Raw genomic sequence first — 19,221 nt, forward strand, 5'->3', positions numbered from 1 at the left:
GGTGGGACGTGGTAGATCGACATGAACCAAAAAATGTGACCGAAGACCGATGTGCAGCCAGCTCCGATGGCTCACACTATCACTGTGGATTTGTTACCTCCAAAAGATGATCGCTTGGCCTATTTCACTCCAGTGTCAAGAACTCTTTGGCCAACTTCGACAGCTCTTTACTGACGGGATCATCCGAGATGTCAACAACACTTGGAATCCATGCTGAATGAACCTCACTGATAAGTCCGGGGCTTTCGTCGGCCTCGACTCTCGCATCCTCAGTGCCTTGTAGTAATTTTGCCTCTTCCGGTCGAATCTGATTTCTGATGATATAGTATGCTGTCCTGGTGATGTAATAGTTGCGGCCCTGTTCCCTCAACCCCTGGAGAGCAAGAACCAGACTTGATCGGAGATAATGAATATCTTGTGGACTCGTCGTATCGTTGATTCGTTGCAAAGACATGAAGCCTAGCTTCGCAAGTGGATTCGAGAGCCATGAATCTGCGCCTGAAAAGCTGTGACGGATATAGTACAAGCGCAGGACAATGTTGATGTCGCGTTCACATTGACTGACGATGCTCAGAAAGTTTAAACCTTCTACTTCAGCTTCCTGAATAAAAGGCTGACAAATTGTCATGAGGACAATATAGTAATCGAGACTAACGGGGTCAGTAATCCTATTTCTGATTTTAGTCAACAAACTTACTGCAACAGAAAATGAGCTGGGAGCACAATGTGCTTTGGTGAGAGGACCATAGGGAGAAGTTCAAACCATCTTAACAACCGACGAGCATATGTTCTTGTCTCATGTATCGAGAGTCCTGATTCATTCCCAAATGATCTAGAACCGATTGCATTGAGAATAACGATGTATGCAGATTTCGCTTTGAAGAATTGCGGAAACTGTGTTGACAAGATTGTAGAGCTTAAGGGGTATCTGTGCCACGATTCGCCGAACCAGGCCGGATCTGTTGATGGGTCAGGGAGAGTAACTATAGGTGGTTCACTTAGGAAAGACGGATGGAAAAAATGCCACTTCAAATGCCTGATGTTCTCAAGTCAGTCTCATGTGTTTTGGGGGTCCTTTCAACATACGTATCCATGTTAAAAAGACACCACGCGGTAAAATCTCTTGCGTGTCGATCCCGTTTCGGGGTTATATGCTGGCTGCCACTAAAGAGACCCATATCTTTGGCGATAGCAAGGCCTTGCAATCCATATAAATCACCTTGCTTGTCGAGACCGTGGAGGTTCAACACGACGTTGATGATCATTACTGCCTGAACTGACACAAGTTTGGGTCGGTTACCATCAGTTGTCTGAACTTCCCAGAGCCTCTTAGCTTCAGCAAGGAATCTGTAGCCGAGACTGTCGGGATCCCAATATCTAAAGCGATCGCCGAATCGGCTTGAACAGTACTGTGTAACGATATTAGCATAAATCCTTCCCTTTCAGCGTATTGACCTACGCATCCATATGCTAGTACGGCATTCACCAGCAACGCTGAGCAGAACCGAATATCGCGCTTGTTTGTTCGTGGAGACTGCATATCTTCAAAGAAGTAGTCTAGATGAAAAACAGGAAAGGTGTGGTATTCATGCATGAAATATGCTGTGAGTATGTCCCGCAAGAGTCCATCGTCCTTGCAGACAGATGTCCATTCTGATGGCTTCACCCTGTCCAGTCGTGGCTCAACGAGTACTGCCGCATGGTACGGTTTGACATACTGAGCTTGATTGGCTAATGGTACAGAGGTCGTGGAAGCACGCTCATGTTCTGTAACTGGAATTCCGTGCTCTTGTGTGTGTATTGAGTGCTGAGAGGTAGACTCGTAGATGGGCGATGTAAGGTAAGGGCTCCCGGAGGCTAACAAGACCGCCGGGAAGTTCACAGAATACGGCAAATCGTATTTGAGGCGAGTCTCCGGTACCAGGTGCATCTGTAACAACAGATCGCCGTCTCTAAAGCGACTCAATGTTGTCGCAAGGTCATCCCCAGACCTTACGCGGCGAAAAAGCTCAAGGGCATCGCTTTCGGGTAGCGATTTCAGAAGGCTGACCAGTTCCTCATGATTTGACCGGCTAGCTTGTAGGTCTTTGTATCTTTGCGTCGCCTGACGTGCTACTGTTGCAACATACCTGCAATGAGTCCGGCGCGTCAGGCACGCTCCGCATGTGGGCAGGCCACCATCACACTACAAATGGTGAACATTGCATTGCAATAGATGTTAAGAACTCCCTGACCTTGGTCTTAGATCGCCGACAACTTTCGCATGCCTGTGGCTTTGGCTTTGCTTTCTGCACCGATCCCGCTGGCGGGCCTCTGTCTTGTTTTGTGGTTTCCGGTAACAAAGGACGCAAGGGACGGCTCATCGAGTATAATGCTTGCAATGTTTGTGATAGCTCAAACAATCGGTCTTGGAGGACAGAGAGAGGACACATTCGTGTGAGCATGATTTCGCAATGACGAAAGGATGAGCTAGTTATCGGAGCAGGTGGCCGGACCAATGCCATACCCTGCCGAGATGGTCCGAGGACTTTCTCGCGGGTTGTGCTTGCAGGGATCGAACAGATGACACCAACATTTTTACAAGCTGTATACCGAGCACAGGGAACGCTGCTCCGGCCTCGTGTCGTTCTTGAAATGAATGACCAACAAGTTCCCGACGAAATCGATACTTGGGCAGTAATGGCTAATGTAAGCGTGCATGCATCGACTGCAACAAGTAACGACTACTTTCAGACTCCGCGGAAACAATTCATCGATGTTTGGTCGTAGCTGAAGATACCAGCATTATGCGGGTGAGGGACTGGTGGAGTGGCGAACCTGCAACAGGCTCATCTGAGGCTTGACATCTGCGGAGCGAAGACGCGAGCTAGCAGCCAATCTCACGTCGTGTTGCGCCAGCAGCGGAACCTTTTGACAGGGTTATCCCTGTTGCTAATTGAAATCCAGCCTAGCACAACCAAAGCACCCACAGTTACACCGTATCTCAGAGCGCGAGACTGGTACCCGTCACAATGTAGATTCCATGCTTTAGCATTCCACAAAGGCGACATCTCTGTCTTCACTGACGCGCGGCAATGACGCCGTTATGCGTGGACCTCGGGAAGGCAGCCTGTCACGCTAACCGATCTAGACATATCGCGTGTCGATATACAGGCTCGCAATTCTTCGACGGATTCTCAACTATGGACTACAGCAAACCTCGTATATCTTGACCAAGGTATACTTCATTCGTATGTTGCTGCTGAGGCTTCATCTAGACATGGCTGCATATTCGTGCACATGTGGATACGAGGCGGATGCGACGGCACAAGCCAAGAAAAGAATGGAAATGATGGAAGGCCTCATATGAGCAACTCACCCTCAAGAGTCAGACTGAGCTGGCACACGAACGGGAGTCTCTAGGTTAATCCTTTCACTTACAAGCCAGCTATGAATAAATATTCGCTTCTGCCCTGCCATTCCCGAGACGCAAAAATCCGTGCTACCCTCTTACGTATATCCTATCGTATTACTACTCTGCTCTCGCGCTCTCCAATCTGCATGGACATCTCAAGTCAATCGAGATCAGCGAAAGCACGATACACCTAATTCTGCGTCATAAGTCCTTGTCCAACCACCACTATGTTCTCCCCACTCCTCATCATCTCTCTCACAGCCATGGCGGCCGCCGATTTCACGACCACAATGGACTTCAGAGACTGGCTCCTCGGCGAAGATAGCATCGGCCATGCGACCGAACACCCCTTTGGCTTCCGCGGTTCAATCGTAAACATTGACCAGAATAAAACAACCATACACGCGCAATTCGATCAGGACAGCGGCGACCTATCTAGCAAGTACCATGTCGCAAACAACACAAACTCGTTCACATTCACCTTTGCGCCCGACTACATCTCCGCGCAAATGGCGAAACCCGAGTGGTGGCAGACGACGTACAATGTAGACTGTTCAGGACCAGGCAGTCGTGCTACCGAATACATTGATGTAGCAGCAAACACATGCACAGTTTCGCTATGGGGCGCAGCGTTTTCGTCAAGCCAGTGCAGGGATGGGGCGTGGGGGATAAGACAATCGACGCGCTCGAGTTGGTTTTGTGATGAAAATGGGGTGCAGAGTGCTACTTGGAGACAAAAGAGTCTGGAAGACTATACCACGCAAAGGAAACAAATTGTTCTCACGGCGGGGTTGGAGAAATTGGGTGCGGAAGCTACGGAGGCTACGGTCACGCCTACGGCTACTGCGAGTGCGAGTGCGAGTCCGACTATTAGTGGGCCGGCGCGGGAGACTGGCGGGGCCGGCGCGGTACGGGCGGCTGATATCGCAATGGCCTGTGTTGGTGCTGCTGTAGCTGTGGGCATGTCGTAAGACAGAGAAATTTAGGTACAGTTCCAGTGTCCGTGGCAATCATTGAGGAAATGGCTACGCGCCCACGCTACAGCTGTGTTACCGTGTTAGCGCTTGGGCGACCAATCGATTTCTTCAGATCTAAACCCACACCCAATCTTACACCGATCATATTCTCTACACCCTCAGTCGGTGTTGCAGCAAACCTTCATGGCAAGGTGCAGATTCAGGTCCCATGTAGCTCGGGAGTTCGTCTATTTACTCTACAAGCGCCCAGTAGGCACGGCTCTAGCGGATTGCACCTAGAACCTCATCAGATCCATGCTTCGTTCGGTCTCCAGCTCCGGTCCGTGCTGCAATACGTACGGCGACTGTTAGCTTGGCACAAGCCACAGAGGCTCATCATGTTTCAGAACGTTGAGGTATGTGCTCGGCAGTGCTGGTCGTTTATGAAGCTGCTTGATGCAAACAACAGTATTTTGAGGAACACAGTGCGACCGAGTATACTTCGTTTTATCATTCCAACCACCTCATAGCTTCGAGCCAGCCTTCTAGAGTCCCCCCAAATCCTGCACATTCTGCTAGTTTGCCAAAAGTCTCGACAACAAAAATCTCCGCATCCAGATGTCTCTGGCTGGCTAGTCACGTTCTATATCCTTTTCTACATCCATATACTAGCTCTTACAGACCAATCGGTCACCTCTGAGAACGACGATCTCAACGAAATAAGAGCTGGATTGTGATACAGGTGAAATATGCGGTCTAATGGAGTGTCCAATCACCTGGAGCGTCCATGGAGATCTTCCGCGCTTCGACGTAGAACTTCCATAGCCTACGCCATACTGTTCGCCATCCTGATCGCGATCTCCACAATCCTGTACTACATGTGCCAACGGAATTCGGGCCTGTCAACGCCTTCAAAAAGCTTTAGGTATCTCTGGATTTATTCGCCGTCTGCGATATTCGTCGCCATCTCGGGTTACTGGTACCTAAGAGAAGCCAATGCTAAGATTGCAGCACCGTGGTGTATCCTTGCGACACCGCCTACAGATGCTACAGAGCGATTGCAGCTCGATTATGTTTCGCAATCCCGCTACGCGTCGCTTCTTCAATCACTCAAGCTCAAAGACTGGAATGTGTCTTTAGCTGTGACAGGAAGCTGCTTTCTGAATCTCCTGGTCGCTATCTCTACTGGACTCTTCACCTTGAGGCCCATGGTATCGTTAGACACCAGATCGATACTCCCACTCGCCACCAGATTGGATAGGAACGCTACGAAAGTCGACTTTTCAGTTGACTCAATGAACACTGCATATGGAGTCCGCGAATATGGTCTCCAGTTTCCGATAGGAACAACCTCGAAGATGGCTTATCAGTCTCCAGGGATTATGTCGCTTTCTTCCAATTCAGAGGTTCTGGCAATTGTGGATGCTCTCTATCCTCAAGTTTCATGTGAGATAGCAAGCACAAATTGGACATATGGAGTTGTGCAAGATCCAAACAATTACCTCAACACCACGCGCCGTGGACCTGGAGCTCATTTCCAAATTAACACACCATCTTGTAGATACCAGTCAGCTTGGATGTTCCCAGATTCAGGATCGGCCTTCGAAGCTACTGCTGATGGCTTTGAAACCTTTGCCCTGACGATAGTACTGCCTGAATGTGACGAGGCTCAGCAATATGGATCCGCACGCATCATCATTTCAGCTAGCATGATGACGCTCCATGACAAAAATATGGATGAAACTATGCCCAAGTTTTCGAACATCACAACACATTCAGACGCCGGCGATTATTGGAAGCTTTTCGGTGCTCTGCCTTCGAAGATGTCTTCGTCAAATTCTGCAGCTGTCGCATGCAGAATAGACCCAATAGCTGCTAAGGCTCGGCTGAAGGTCACAAGGAAGTCTGTCCAGGCAGAACTATTGCCAGGACACCAATCTAACGATCAGATGAACGATACCATTGGGTCGCAATTGCTGAGCGTGATTTCTTTACTTCCGACCTCCACCTCGCAGTTTCTGTCTGGATACAACTTTACCATATATCGTGGCCGTGACCATAGCATAGAGAAATACGGTGGTGGCTTAGCACCTTTCTTCCAGTTGATGAACAGCACAAATACGCGAGATAATATTAGAGCATTTGTGGACTCTGGATATCTCATGGACACAGCTGGGCCGACAATGGAACTTATCGCAGCACAACTTGTAGCGAACTCGCTCTTCCAACCGACCAACGGATCTGTCACAGCTATTCTTCGCAAGAGCCAAGATAGGCTTTCCATGAACTCGCTTGCTTTTGGAATCATCGTAGGGACACTTGGGTTTATGATCTGCATTGCGATTCTGTCTGCTTCCCAACAGCAAGTGCAAATCTCGATGGACCCCGGGACGTTGCTCAATACGACTATATTACTTGCTCGCGAACCTTGGATAATGGAACGCTTGCAACGTATGGAAAAAGAACAGGACAAGGATGAACAGCACAAGGATGAACAGCACGTTCATTCATATCCTAGCCTTCTCCAGATGCTCATTCGTATATTTCCGACCTACTCACGACGACATTGGAACAAAACGGAGGGCACATTGAGTTTAAAGCAGTCTAGAGAATGCCGGAAAGATGTGTGGACATGGTGGCAGCCATGGAATCTATCGCTATCGCATTCTTGTTTGAGGCTTGTGCTTCCCATACTCGGAATTGCTGTACTTGAGGCGTTACTTCGACGATCGGAACGACTTGATGGACTTGCAGCCGTCTCTTCGAACGAGTACTTACGATACCTGTGGGTATATATTCCGGTGCTCACTATCTTCGCCTTGAACCTCCTCTTCGATGCGACCAGTTTCTCAGACAGGATCGTCCAACCTTATTTAGCCATGGCTATCACACCAGTATCCGCAAGTCGATCGATATCGATGGATTTTGTGAACAGGACAACAGTGTCTGCCATGGTTGCAGCTATCCATCGCAGCCAATACAGAGTTGCTTCCGCTATAGTAGCTACTCTTGTCGGTGCGGCCTTACCGATTGCTTCAAGTGGTCTATTCCAAGCGCACAACACCCTTCAAGTAATCAGTGCCAGCTTAAACCAAGTTACCTACTTCGATCCCTTGCTATCCATCGTGGAGCCGGAGCCTTATCCTCTTAGCTTACCTTTGCCTGGATTGATTCATTATAACAATCTTACTTATCCGGCCTGGACTCATGGAAAATACGCATTGCCGCAGTTAGCCACACCAGATACTGTCCGGCTTAGTGATATTTCGACTAAGAAGGCATTGCTTGTAGATGTTCCTGCTATATATGGAGTTGCAAATTGCACTCCAGTACCTAAAGTGGATATCTCTTTCAGTGTCGATTTCACCAGGGCTGATGAAGTTAAGCCGGCAAGTGAAGCAAGTACTGACCCTGATGGAGTTCTCAGACCGGCGATGTATGTTGAGAGCAGGACACCTCCAGGATGTCCCCGCATGCGATGTACTACGTTCCCATCGGTTCCGTCTTTCTACGAGGCAATGTGGATGAGTGCAGACCAGACTATGCATTGGAATACGAACGAAACAAGCCTACCACACCATGAATCGGTCAATAGCAGTTCTGCAGGTTTTCACGGCGGGTTCAAGCTGCCACCTCATTGCCCGCTTTCCATGATGTGCATCAACAAGGGCGAACTTCCAATCACCCACCTAGGTGATGCCATTGGGGATTGGAATCACACTCATGCTGTTTCCATGGATTATGTCAATGTCCTGCATTGCTCCCCTTACGTGGCCGAAGAGATAGTTACGCTCAATCTGAGTCTATCTAGGCTTGGAATGAATATCCAAGAGGCACCGAAACCACAACTCGGTAGTCGCGCATTCTTCTCCCAAGCAGAATTGATCAACACAGTGGATTTACGAAATTTCCTTCCTCCGTACGTGTCTATAGAAGCCGGCAATGGAACTTTCATAAACGCAGATGCTTTCTTTAGTGCTGTTTTCAGTGGAACAGACGCTTTCAGCCCAATGGATCTTTTGAAAGACGATGTCTCAACTGACAGCCTTCTGAGTCGTATCGATGAAATTTATGGTCTGATAGTATCACAAACATACGGCAAATTGCGACGCTTTCCCTCTGATGCCAGCGATCCAAGACACATTCACAAAGCCACGCTCATCGATCCTGTGGCTCGTGTACGCCAGGACATCGTTTCGACTCGTATAGTTCAAGTGCTGCTTGGCATCATGTTCCTTTGCACACTCGTGTCGATGTTCTACATGAATAAAGAACGCATCTTGCCAGAGAGACCTTATAGTCTGGCTACGAGAGCTAGGCTTATTGAAAGATCAAATATGTTCAGTGAGACTATAGCGTCTTTTGATCAGGATGCTCGTATCGCAGAAGGAACGCAGAATGTCAGAATTCTAAGAGATGGAATGTTTAGTATCGGTTGGTGGGGGAACAAAGGCGATAGATGGTACGGCATTGATTGCGGTACGGCTGAGAGGGAGGAATGAGTAGGGAAGACGATTCCAGGATTTATATCTTGCCACTTCCTTCTCGAGTTCTGTTCTTGCAAATACTGGAGGCACTGATGGTCTTGTGTACGACGGCTCATACATATGAGAGCGAACGGGTTGGATAGATAGCGTAGATTCAGAGTCAAGACCTCAGGTCGCCGTATCTGCTAGATTACAGGCCTGGGAGTATGAGAGTATCCTAGAGCATATCTCTCGCCTGACTAACTTGCTGTCGTGGTACCGTTCCGAGGATGCCGTTATGTGCCTTCCTCCAACGGAAGCTAGTTATTAAAATCCTGCTGTAAACTCTTCGTGTTTAAGACGCCCTGCTTTGATGTTCGTCACGTGATGTCGGAGGTCGGAGTGCTGGGCGGCCGGTAGGTGGGAGCACGGCCGACCTCCGTGATTACCGTAATCACAGCTAGCCAATCACAGACGTTTCTGGTTCAACCAACCACATTTCACGCTTTCATCCCATCTATCACGACCTTAGAGGCCCTGCAAGCAGGGCAATTACACCCGCCAAAACGGACAGGGCTGATATCATGCCAGGGCGATAGCGTCAGGTGACCTGCTATCCTAGGACGATTAAATTACACTTATCGTCTAAGAGTGTAAAAGCTGCTTTAAAGACTTCTTTGAGAGCTACACGACAATGGATACCTTAGGCAATAGCTGTACAAAGAGGCTGAGATACAGACCCGACTTTGAATTAACGCTATTCTTTCGTAGATGATACGTCCAAACCAAGGTCTCCTATTTAAGTAAGCAATTTGGCGTCGGAAATGGGAACAGATTCGATTTTAGTTTGACTAATAGCTTCATGCTGTGATACATCATCGCAACAGGGTCAGGTGAACATCATGGCCAGAATCAAGGAGCAGTATATTGGGTTGAGCATGATCACAACCTTGCACTCGACTAATCCTCGAGATCCTTTCTCTCGTGGAGCATGTGGCGCAAGTTCTAGGGGCGTCATGTCAGTGACCCACTTTCAACATGGATGTATTTGCACATGTACTGCGTACCTCTAGGGAAAAGCCATTAGACAATAACGTGGAGGAAAGCAGCTTCTTCCGGTCTTGGATCTTGAGAACTTGCTATATGATGATGGATCAGCTCACGTCAGAGATCGCGGTGGGAAGTAGTCGAAGACCGCTCATTATGAATCTGAGGCTGGTTACGTACCTCTTCGAAGGAATCTTCCATAAAGTAGCGTATGGTTGTCACGGGACGAGTTTGTCCTATCCGATGGACTCGTGCAAGTGCTTGATCTTCGAGAGACGGGTTCCATTGGGGTTCTAGAAGGTGTACCGTCGAAGCTGCTGTTAAATCCAGACTGCGCATCCTGTCAGCGAATGCAACCTGACATCGATCATCAATTCCATGAACATACCCACATGCACCGCAATTGATTGTGATCAGTATAACGCGTATTTGAGGGTCATCATGGAGTTTTTGTATGACATGACTGCGTATCCTCGGGTGCACCTTGCCGTCGATCCGAACTGATGGGATAACGTGATCTGGATCACGTTGGAGTGCCGCTTCTACCATATCAAGACTCGATGTCCAAAAGGAGAACACAACACTAGCAGGAAATTAAAATCGCAACGTTTCAGGATATCCTGAAGACTCACTGCTTTTCCTGTGGACGCAACATAATCTGTGAGATTAGCGCGGATACTTTGCTTGAAACATTACTAGTATGATCCAGGCCCATTGAGGAAGGCGAGATCACGTCAGTGGGCGTTAGCCTAGGAGTTGGTAGGATGGACGCGAGAGGACGGAGCTGACAGGACTGCGACTGCCCTGTACATGCGCATGGGTCAGGTGAGCGACAACCAAAGCCCTCGGCACATGTAGCGCAGTAGAATTTGCTGCAAGCAGAGTAGTAGACCTGCGCTTGCGTCATGTCCCTGAGGAGACCACTGTCCATTGATGATGTTTCGATCTCTTGTGAGCAATTTTCACATAACCCACCGGCAATTGAATAGCGGGCGCTCATGACAGAAGCCTCCTCTCCAACGCTTTCGAGTTCAGAACAGCTGCCGAAAACCCCTAGGTTGCAAACAAGACGAAGTTTGTTTATTTGTTGGATAGCGGTCGTCCAGGGTACATGAGCGTGACCACCACCTTCTGTTTTGCGGTCGAGCATGTCGACAACAGGTCGCTCGATCTGGCGGTAATAATGCCGCTCTTTATAATTGAATGTAACTTTAATCACTTGGTCATCCACACTAGGCAAATCCAGCATAGCCTTTGTTCGGCGAATCATGAAGCACGACAGCAGTCTCTTGAACGTATCGGTGGCTTCATCGATCGGTTTGACGCGCCATATGTTTGAGATGTCGTTGTCGAAGGCCTTTTGCTCGTCGTAAGGAGAAAAGTGGAGGAATTTGAAGAGACCATGGAGGTCAAGGAGGCTGTTCTGGATCGGGGTTCCTGAGACTGCCCACCTCGATGTTGCTCGTAGGGCAGCAATTGCTTGCGAAGTCGAGGTATTGTGATTGCGAATTGTATGTGCTAAAGAGAAATAGAATCAGTAATGCAATCCAAGATTTGTGACAAGTTTTTGAACCTACCCTCGTCAAGTATAATGCGTCTCCAGTGATGAGATAGAATGGAGTGAGCGTGCTTTCGATGCTCTCTCTCAAGAGTTTGGTAAGTAGTGAACACTATATCTAGTTTTGAACTTGTGTCAGTATGCGCGTCGTATGCAGCTCTCGTCAACCAGACGTACCAGGGGGGCATCTGTTCTTTTCAAGCTTGAATTTCTGTTTACCATGGTGCGTGAACCATTTCAACTTGCCATCTTGCAAATGGCTGATGATGGTCAGCAAGCACAAGCTTCATCATTCGTGACGACATACAGTTTCAGTTGTGATTTCCAGACGTCGAATACTGCAAAAGCAACATCAGTATTTGCAGAGCTGTAGGATGCACGAATTCTTACAGGCTGGCGGCACCACTATGAGAGTTGAGCATGTAGAAGTTCCGGGTATTAAACGACCATTGGTTGGTTTGTTGCTCGAATCATAGTCTTGATCAGAAGCGACTAGGGCGATCATGGTTAATGTCTTCCCAAGACCCATCTCGTCGGCAAGCAGTCCACCACGCCATAGAGGGCCTGCAGTCGACTGAGCTTCATCCGTCACGGCATTCACAAAACTAACAAGCATCAAAGCTTAGTGATACAACTTGAAAGTATGTCTCGGGAGAACTCACGTGGTATGGCCGTTGGTCGTTTTCCGCAACCATATACCCAAACCATCCTCGGACGGATGTTTACCTTTCTCTCGTCTCAGAAGGAAAGTAAGTGCCTGTCTTTGATGGCTTCATCGCCGGTGTTAGTATATTCCGTCGTTCATGGCAAACCACGTACATCTGAAGTTTGGTACGTAGAGCTGTCGGGGTATCCGATAAGTCGAGATCCTCAGTTGTCTCAAAACCCGACAGGATATCGCGGGAGGCTTGCGCAGAGTTCTCGACAAGTGAATGTCGCAGCTTCGACAGCTCGAAAGTCATCGATGGTTCTTCGTGGAGGCTACAGAGATATTGAGGGTTCATGTAAGGAACATTGCGGTCACAACCAACAGGATCATCCAAGTAACAACCAGCCTGGGTCATGAAGTCGCCCACATGACTGAAACGTTTTTTAGGGCCATATATTATGGCCCCAAGGGACAGTGCATCCTTCAGGATCCTCCTTCCCGTTGTGGGGGTGATTGAAGTCGGCAGTATTACGAATTGTAAGATGAGCTCGTTGTCGGCATCCAGCTTACTTAGCAGCTTGCCTCCATAGTTGTCTAGCTGTCCGGTCGGTGAATCGCTGACACCAAAGCGTATCGTACGAGGAGGTTCGAAGCGAATTGGACTCTGGGTCGAGATAGGGGAGGCGATGTGATGGGAAGGTACGTTCACTGCGAAATGAGACAACTGGGCGACGTAAGCATTGGCCATCATGATGAGCAAAATGTGACACACCATGCCATAACAAACCAAATCATCGTGACATATGCGTTCTACAGTTTTGCAGATCGACGGTATGGGTGTTGTTGGCGGCGAGAGTCCATACTCGAATGTATTGCAAGCGCTCTGGGTTGCGACGCCCCTCGCAAGTGGGGTATCCAATCGCCGTCGTTTTGAAGCTGGAGCAGCAACATCTTCGATAATGATTTGGGGAGGATATTCCGGCATACCGTAAATTGGCTGAGGATGCGGATATTCCCATCTTGCGTATCGCTATGAAGCACATCCACAAGCTCGAGAAGCTGGCCCATTGCGCACGGACACAGCTGAGGCTGAGCAAGGCAGCGACCCCCAAGGCTGTGCAGATACCTTGTCAGCCTCGGAGTCACTGCTAGCAAGCTTCATTTTGTCGCCTCTCGAGCCGCTATATATCGGTCGCGTTCAAGAAGGGAAGTCTCCGTCGCGATCGAACCGTCAGCTTCTGCTCCGCTTTTCGTCGTGCTCCCGCGCTCTATCCACACGGCCCGATGGCAACGGCGCCATCACTGGCGGCCCCTTCCGCCCAAGCTAGTCACACGCTTCGAGACGCATTCGAACGGTTCGCTTTATCCGTGTCACAAGATGACCAGCGGCTCTTTCATAACACAGAGCTTAAAGATGTACGGGATGAGGCTTTGCAGATCGAGAAGAAGCTCCGCAAGAACCGTATACAGAAGAACATAGCCCGGCTTAATCCATTGCTGCTGGGCATGGAGCATTACTCCAAGGTAGTGGAAGTTTTGTGCAACGGAACACCTTATCTTTCATGGATTTGGGCACCAATGAAACTGATGCTTATGGTGAGTCATGTTCCTTTGCAAAACTCGGATCACTTATCGCGAGCAACAGATCACGGTTGATTCGCTCAGTGCTTTCGAGAAGCTGATCGATGCCTATGGAAAGATTGGTGATATGCTCCCTCGCCTGGATCGTCTCAGTGACGCGCTTATTGGCGATCAGAACTTCCAGAAAGTGCTAGCTTTGGTATTCTCCGACATCGTAGAGTTCCATCGACGAGCTTACAAGTTCGTGCGACGAAAATGTAAGACTGCCACTGACGTCATGATATATCTTTCTCATCACTCATAGCATGGACCATATTCTTCGGCTCTATGTGGGCGGGGTTTGAAACTCGTTTCAACGGGATCCTGAAGGACCTGGCGTACCATAGCGAGCTGGTCGATAAGGAGGCCTCAGCAGCGGACATAGCTGAAGCCTTCAGGCGTAGCAAAGTAGACGACGAGAAGTGGAAGCAGCAAGAGGATGAATGGAACCATGTCAGTATATACTAGTATGAATACTCTATGAACACGGAGACTGACTTTTCATCTCGAGCACAGGCTAAGGTACAGAAAGTCCTGGGCTGGCTTGAGACGAATGATACTCTGCCAGCCGATATACTCGAACAGAAACTCCAAGATTACTTGCGAAACAGCTGCGATTGGTTTTTACAACACAAAGCAACGCAGATATGGCTCGAGGACAACGCGAAGAATCCCTTTCTGTGGCTATACGGAAAGCCGGGGGCGGGTATGTTCATCTATCGTCGTGACTTGTCATCCGCTTATCTACTCGAAGGTAAATCCATGATATGCTCTGCTCTTGTGAAACATGCAAAACAAAATTCCGTTAATATGTTCTACTACTTCTGCAGTTCTATCCTAAGCAATGCCGATGGTCAGACTCGCCGTCCGAATCGTTTACTGCGTTCAATCATCTCGCAGGTGATTGAAGGACACCAGGACCTCGCAATATATATTCACGACGTCTACTTCATAGCTCATCCGGTGCCAACGAAGAAAGCATTACTGAGTCTTCTTCCCGAACTCCTTCGCGGAACGGGCTCTGTGCGGCTCATCATAGATGGTATCGACGAGTGGGTCTCACAGGATCAAAGGGACGTTTTGAACGATCTTTCGCAGATAGTCTCGACTGACAAGACTTCCCATCTATGCAAGATCTTGATTGCTAGCAGAGAGACTTTCGAGATCTCGAGGTCTATGCTCAAAAAGAACAAATCGACAACGACAATTTCTCTCAGCAATGACGACGAAGGTCTCGCAATCTCCCGCTCAATCGCTCATTTCGTCGATATCAAGCTATCTGATCTTCCTGACCACTTTGACCAACTCGACCCTGATGGGTCGATCATGGCCCATGTCAAAAAGACTCTTATCGAGAAGTCTCACGGTAATCTTCGTCTAAACTACTCACTAACAATTTATGTTCTAAAACAAGCACAGGTATGTTCCTGTGGGTCAGTCTTGTATTGGATCTGCTCGACAGGGTGTATAGTCCTGAGGAGCTACGCACTATCGTCGACGATCTTCCCTCTGATCTTGAGAAGCTTTACGAAAAGCTTTTCACTCGTCTTTGTAGCGCTCCAGGTGCCCGTAGTCATGGAGGGGTATCTCGTATCATGGGCTTGATATGTTCCGCACGAAGGCCTTTGCACAAGTTGGAGCTACTCCAAGCGTTGTCCATCTCGCCACACGACATTGGCTCTCAACTGCGGAGTATACCTGTCGCTGCTATACTCGACCATTGTAAGCCACTCGTCGAAGAATTACCGGATTCTACAATAGTTCCAGTACACTTCTCGGTGAAAGAGTACGTATATCAAGCATGCTAATGAGACAATCGTATGGTGTGTAACGGTCCAACAGGTATTTCTTCAAGTCTCATAAACCGCAAATTATGCCAGCGATCGATCCAGCGCTCGACATATTGTCCGCTTGCGCTGTGGTAATCACACGAAGTCTCGATCTTGTGTGTCTGGACAGCGGTTCCGTTGATTACCTCGTCAGAATCGTGAGTGGCCATCATAGACTCTTACCGTACGCTCTAGAGTTCTGGATTGAGCACTGCTTAGATTACGCATCGAGCAGAGGGAATTTAAGCCCTGATGGACACTTCCAGTATCATCTTTCGCGAATTCACGAGAAGCATGAAGAATGCCTAGATGCACTTGGGCGTGCTACGGTCCAGGTCGGGACGCAAACAGCAGCTGAGGCTAGTGACGCAGACGAAAGGCTTGAGCAGTTGTCCAGCATGCCGGTTCACAAGCTGATGGCAGATGTGCAACATCTCCGACTATTAGCCAGCCAAAGCGATAGCAACGACCGTTCAGGTAGGTCTGAACTCGATTTATCATTCCACTAAAACGTCCTCCGTAAGCTCACAAAGACTCTTCTAGATATCGAAACTTACGTCAACAACAACGATCGAACACTCTTCAGCAGGCTTTCGCGCGATTACGAGAGTGCAATCGTACATCTTCTATCTCAACGCGAAGTGGAAGGCATTCCGTCAGCAATACGTCGAGAATTCCGAGAGTCATATGCTTCAACAGCTTTTCGTTGCCGTTACCCACACTGTGACAGGCTATCTCTGGGCTTCGCCACTCCAGAATTTCGACAAGAACATGAAAACTCGCACATGCGACGCGTGTACTGTCAGACATTATCCTGTCAGTATAGCCGCATCGGATTTGACAACAAAGTCGCACTCAAAACGCACACACGCAAGAATCACACCGAGTCAAGGATTGTACTCATTCCCGCAAAATTGCAGCGCACGAGAGATGAATCTCCGCCACCCAACTTCCTCCCCCCCATTCAACTTGCACCACCAATGCCGAAAACCCTCTTTAACTCAGAGCCTTGGACACCTTCTTTCTGGACTCAGAAAGAGAAAGATAGTTTTGAGGAGAACATCGAACGCTTCGGTACAGATTGGACGGCCTTCGCAAACGACATGGGCACTAAGACGCCTGAAATGGTTAAGCGCTTTTATGATCAGCTCGTACAGGGAGGCAACAGAAAAGTAGAGCAGGTGAAGTCCCCGGTGCTCGAAAACCATGTGAAACATACGCTGACTTTATTCATTGACATCCTAGTCCGCAAAAGCTGCAGACTCTCAAGCGAAGACGCGAGAACTATTCGCAATCCTCGCGAAACGCTAGCTATCGGCCAAGAAGTGACTCTTTAATTTACTAAAATTTTGACATTTCAGTTAGCTTAGCTGCACCTAACCACACTACTTGACTAGCTACCAGCGTAACTACCATAGTAGCTAGAATAAAAGAGATCGTGCGATCCACCCTCTATATATCTTTTCCGTTTTCTATTCAACAAACACATACAACGATGATCTTCATAACGAACCAAATCCTTAGAGGCAAGCCAAGTAGCCGAACACGAGTTTTTGAGAAAACGAAGCGCGTATATGTCTTACGGGAGCGAGGGATCCAAGTATCCATGGCAATGAGGCAAGTTGACGAGCTTTTGCGGTTGATACGCGACTTCGCGTTGACTCTCGCAATCTGCGCATTCTCAATGTTCGTTTAGAATATCCCTGGAGGATTTCCGGACGAGAGTACCTCCATCATCGTCGCCTCACTAAACTGAGATGGTCGAAGACATAGTTTCCTAGCTCGTGATACAGTCCCAACTCAACAGATCCTTATAATCACCAACCCCCTTATACACATTCCTCGCCGGCCACTTACAATGCCTCCTCTTATAATCCACACCACTCCCAGCCGTTCCATTCTTATATCTAGTCCCCACAACGACTTCTGGCGCAACACCCTCCTCCACCCACCTTACCATCGCCATGAGGACATTCTCCTCCGGATCCAAGCCCGCCGCGTTCCTAGCTTGATTCCCAATACGACTCGCGCCCGGTCCACCACCGCAGTGCGCCATACCCGAGATACGGAAGAAGCGGTAAAAGTCGTCCAGCTGAGCAGGCGCCTGCTGCATCGTCTTGGAAACATGTTCATAGTACCGCGGCGAGTTTTCACTCGTGATGACGCCGTCTACGAGACCGTGGTAATGCAGTAGTTTTCCACCCGTTGCTTTGAACGCCGAGAGGTCGCCGTCCCACGTCTCGATGTCGGCTAGGTTGAGATGTGCAGAGAGACGCATGTCGGCTAGAGAGAGTGTGCTAGGATCCCATGAGGAGTCGTTTAGAACGGCGTATTTGAACCAATCCGAGGCGCCAAATACGCGGCCAGTGAATAGTGTGAAGGGCGCTTCTGTGCCCTCGGCACCAGGCTGTAGACGTGGGTAGATTAGACTGCCGTCGGCGTCGAGGAGAGGCGCGTAAGACCTGCGGACTGTCTGTACCTGAGCCGCGGTAAGACATGTCGTGTTTCGACCCGATGTGCAGAGCAGGCCGACCGGGTCGTAATGACACAGATCGGGCGATTCGAGGATACCGTCTGCCACGCCGTCGAGCATGTCGCATTGCGCCAGCACGTCCTGATGAATAATGGGCCACATTTCGAGAGGAACAAAGGTCGCAGACTCTGAACTCCCGGTAAGAGGTAGGAAGCCAGAACTCCAGGAGGTAAGATTGTTGAAGGAGAATGCAGGCGCGCCAGCGACGACGCCGTCAAAGTCGTTGGGGAACGACTGGACGGCTTTGAAACCTTGTCTTCCGCCCGTGGAACAGCCTAGATAGTAGCTCTTCGAGTGTGTCTTGCCATAAAAGGTTTCGCTGACATGCTTCCCAACGACCACACCAGTGTGCACAGCACGGTACGCAAAATCCTCAATCACACCAGTGTTGTTGAGAAACGACTCGCCCGTCATCCCTTCGTGTCCATTATTCGTGCCCACCGAAGCGAAGCCTAGTGACGCTGCATAGTCAAGATCCTCGTACTGGATACACCCACCAAGGCCCCCGTTGCCGGTGCTCAAGAAGCGACCAGTCCAGTTCTGGGGAAGCCAGACTTCCATTCTGATGCCAGAGGTAACCGAGGTTTTGACGCTCAAGCCGACGCGGCACATGTTGGCTGAGACTGCTTGTGAGGGACGAGTGCATGATGGGTCGGCGTTGGGAAATTGTAGCGTCGTGTTGGCAGCGACAAACTCGGTGAATGAGATGTTCGCCTGCGGAATGTGGAGTTTGGTAGCTATGGAAGTGCATTGCTCGGAGAAGCCATTCGAGGCACGAGATTGATTGGTGGGGAATCCAAGAGAAACGAGGTTGAGAGCAGAACCGATGAGGAAGAAGCTGAGAGAGACCATGGTGCCACGCATGGAAATGAATCTAGAAGAGCACTGAAGAGCTGTGCTGGCCTACTGGTTAATGTAGCAGAGCGATTCATCGCTGCTACTTATGACAGCACGCCTGCTGTATCACCATAATGAACCGGCACGAGCAGACACCAAACGGTGTTTCCCACTGGTCGATCGCGCTGTGCATACAAGCCCGGATTGAACAAGAAATGGCCCGTACACTGTCAGCAACTCGCATATCTGTGCAGATCAAAAGCTATGGCTTTTACAAGGTAGCGTTTCAAGAACGTCTCTCCCAACTGCGGAGAAGCTGCCTGTTTAGTCCG

At 49.1% G+C, this 19,221-nt stretch overlaps 5 protein-coding genes across 5 annotated transcripts; 2 read left to right on the forward strand and 3 right to left on the reverse strand.

The window, feature by feature from the left end:
* Positions 1-124: 124 nt before the first annotated feature.
* GT037_008163 (uncharacterized protein) lies at positions 125-1,930 on the reverse strand (the record flags this gene model as incomplete). The annotated part of the gene is made up of 4 exons (XM_038933210.1): positions 125-650; positions 698-1,036; positions 1,087-1,409; positions 1,460-1,930. The coding sequence occupies 4 exons, from the start codon at positions 1,928-1,930 to the stop codon at positions 125-127; spliced, it is 1,659 nt and encodes a 552-aa protein (XP_038783875.1).
* Positions 1,931-3,621: 1,691 nt separating this feature from the next.
* GT037_008164 (uncharacterized protein) lies at positions 3,622-4,365 on the forward strand (the record flags this gene model as incomplete). The annotated part of the gene is made up of 1 exon (XM_038933211.1): positions 3,622-4,365. One exon carries the CDS (start codon positions 3,622-3,624, stop codon positions 4,363-4,365), a length of 744 nt encoding a protein of 247 aa, XP_038783876.1.
* Positions 4,366-9,776: 5,411 nt separating this feature from the next.
* GT037_008165 (uncharacterized protein) lies at positions 9,777-13,055 on the reverse strand (the record flags this gene model as incomplete). Its single annotated transcript, XM_038933212.1, has 9 exons — positions 9,777-9,821; positions 10,496-10,521; positions 10,839-11,381; positions 11,441-11,539; positions 11,599-11,681; positions 11,729-11,759; positions 11,812-12,026; positions 12,084-12,191; positions 12,241-13,055. The coding sequence occupies 9 exons, from the start codon at positions 13,053-13,055 to the stop codon at positions 9,777-9,779; spliced, it is 1,965 nt and encodes a 654-aa protein (XP_038783877.1).
* A 251-nt stretch (positions 13,056-13,306) lies between these two features.
* Positions 13,307-16,856, forward strand: GT037_008166 (uncharacterized protein; the record flags this gene model as incomplete). The annotated part of the gene is made up of 7 exons (XM_038933213.1): positions 13,307-13,666; positions 13,716-13,908; positions 13,956-14,143; positions 14,207-15,056; positions 15,110-15,476; positions 15,533-15,996; positions 16,063-16,856. Coding segments are annotated over 7 exons (3,216 nt in total), but the record flags the coding sequence as incomplete, so codon positions are not given.
* Positions 16,857-17,296: 440 nt separating this feature from the next.
* Positions 17,297-18,904, reverse strand: GT037_008167 (tannase and feruloyl esterase; the record flags this gene model as incomplete). Its single annotated transcript, XM_038933214.1, has 1 exon — positions 17,297-18,904. The coding sequence occupies one exon, from the start codon at positions 18,902-18,904 to the stop codon at positions 17,297-17,299; it is 1,608 nt and encodes a 535-aa protein (XP_038783879.1).
* Between the last annotated feature and the right edge of the window lie 317 nt (positions 18,905-19,221).

The sequence above is a fragment of the Alternaria burnsii genome, assembly GCF_013036055.1.
Source record: "Alternaria burnsii strain CBS107.38 chromosome Unknown 753, whole genome shotgun sequence".
Taxonomy (NCBI): Eukaryota; Fungi; Ascomycota; class Dothideomycetes; order Pleosporales; family Pleosporaceae; genus Alternaria; species Alternaria burnsii.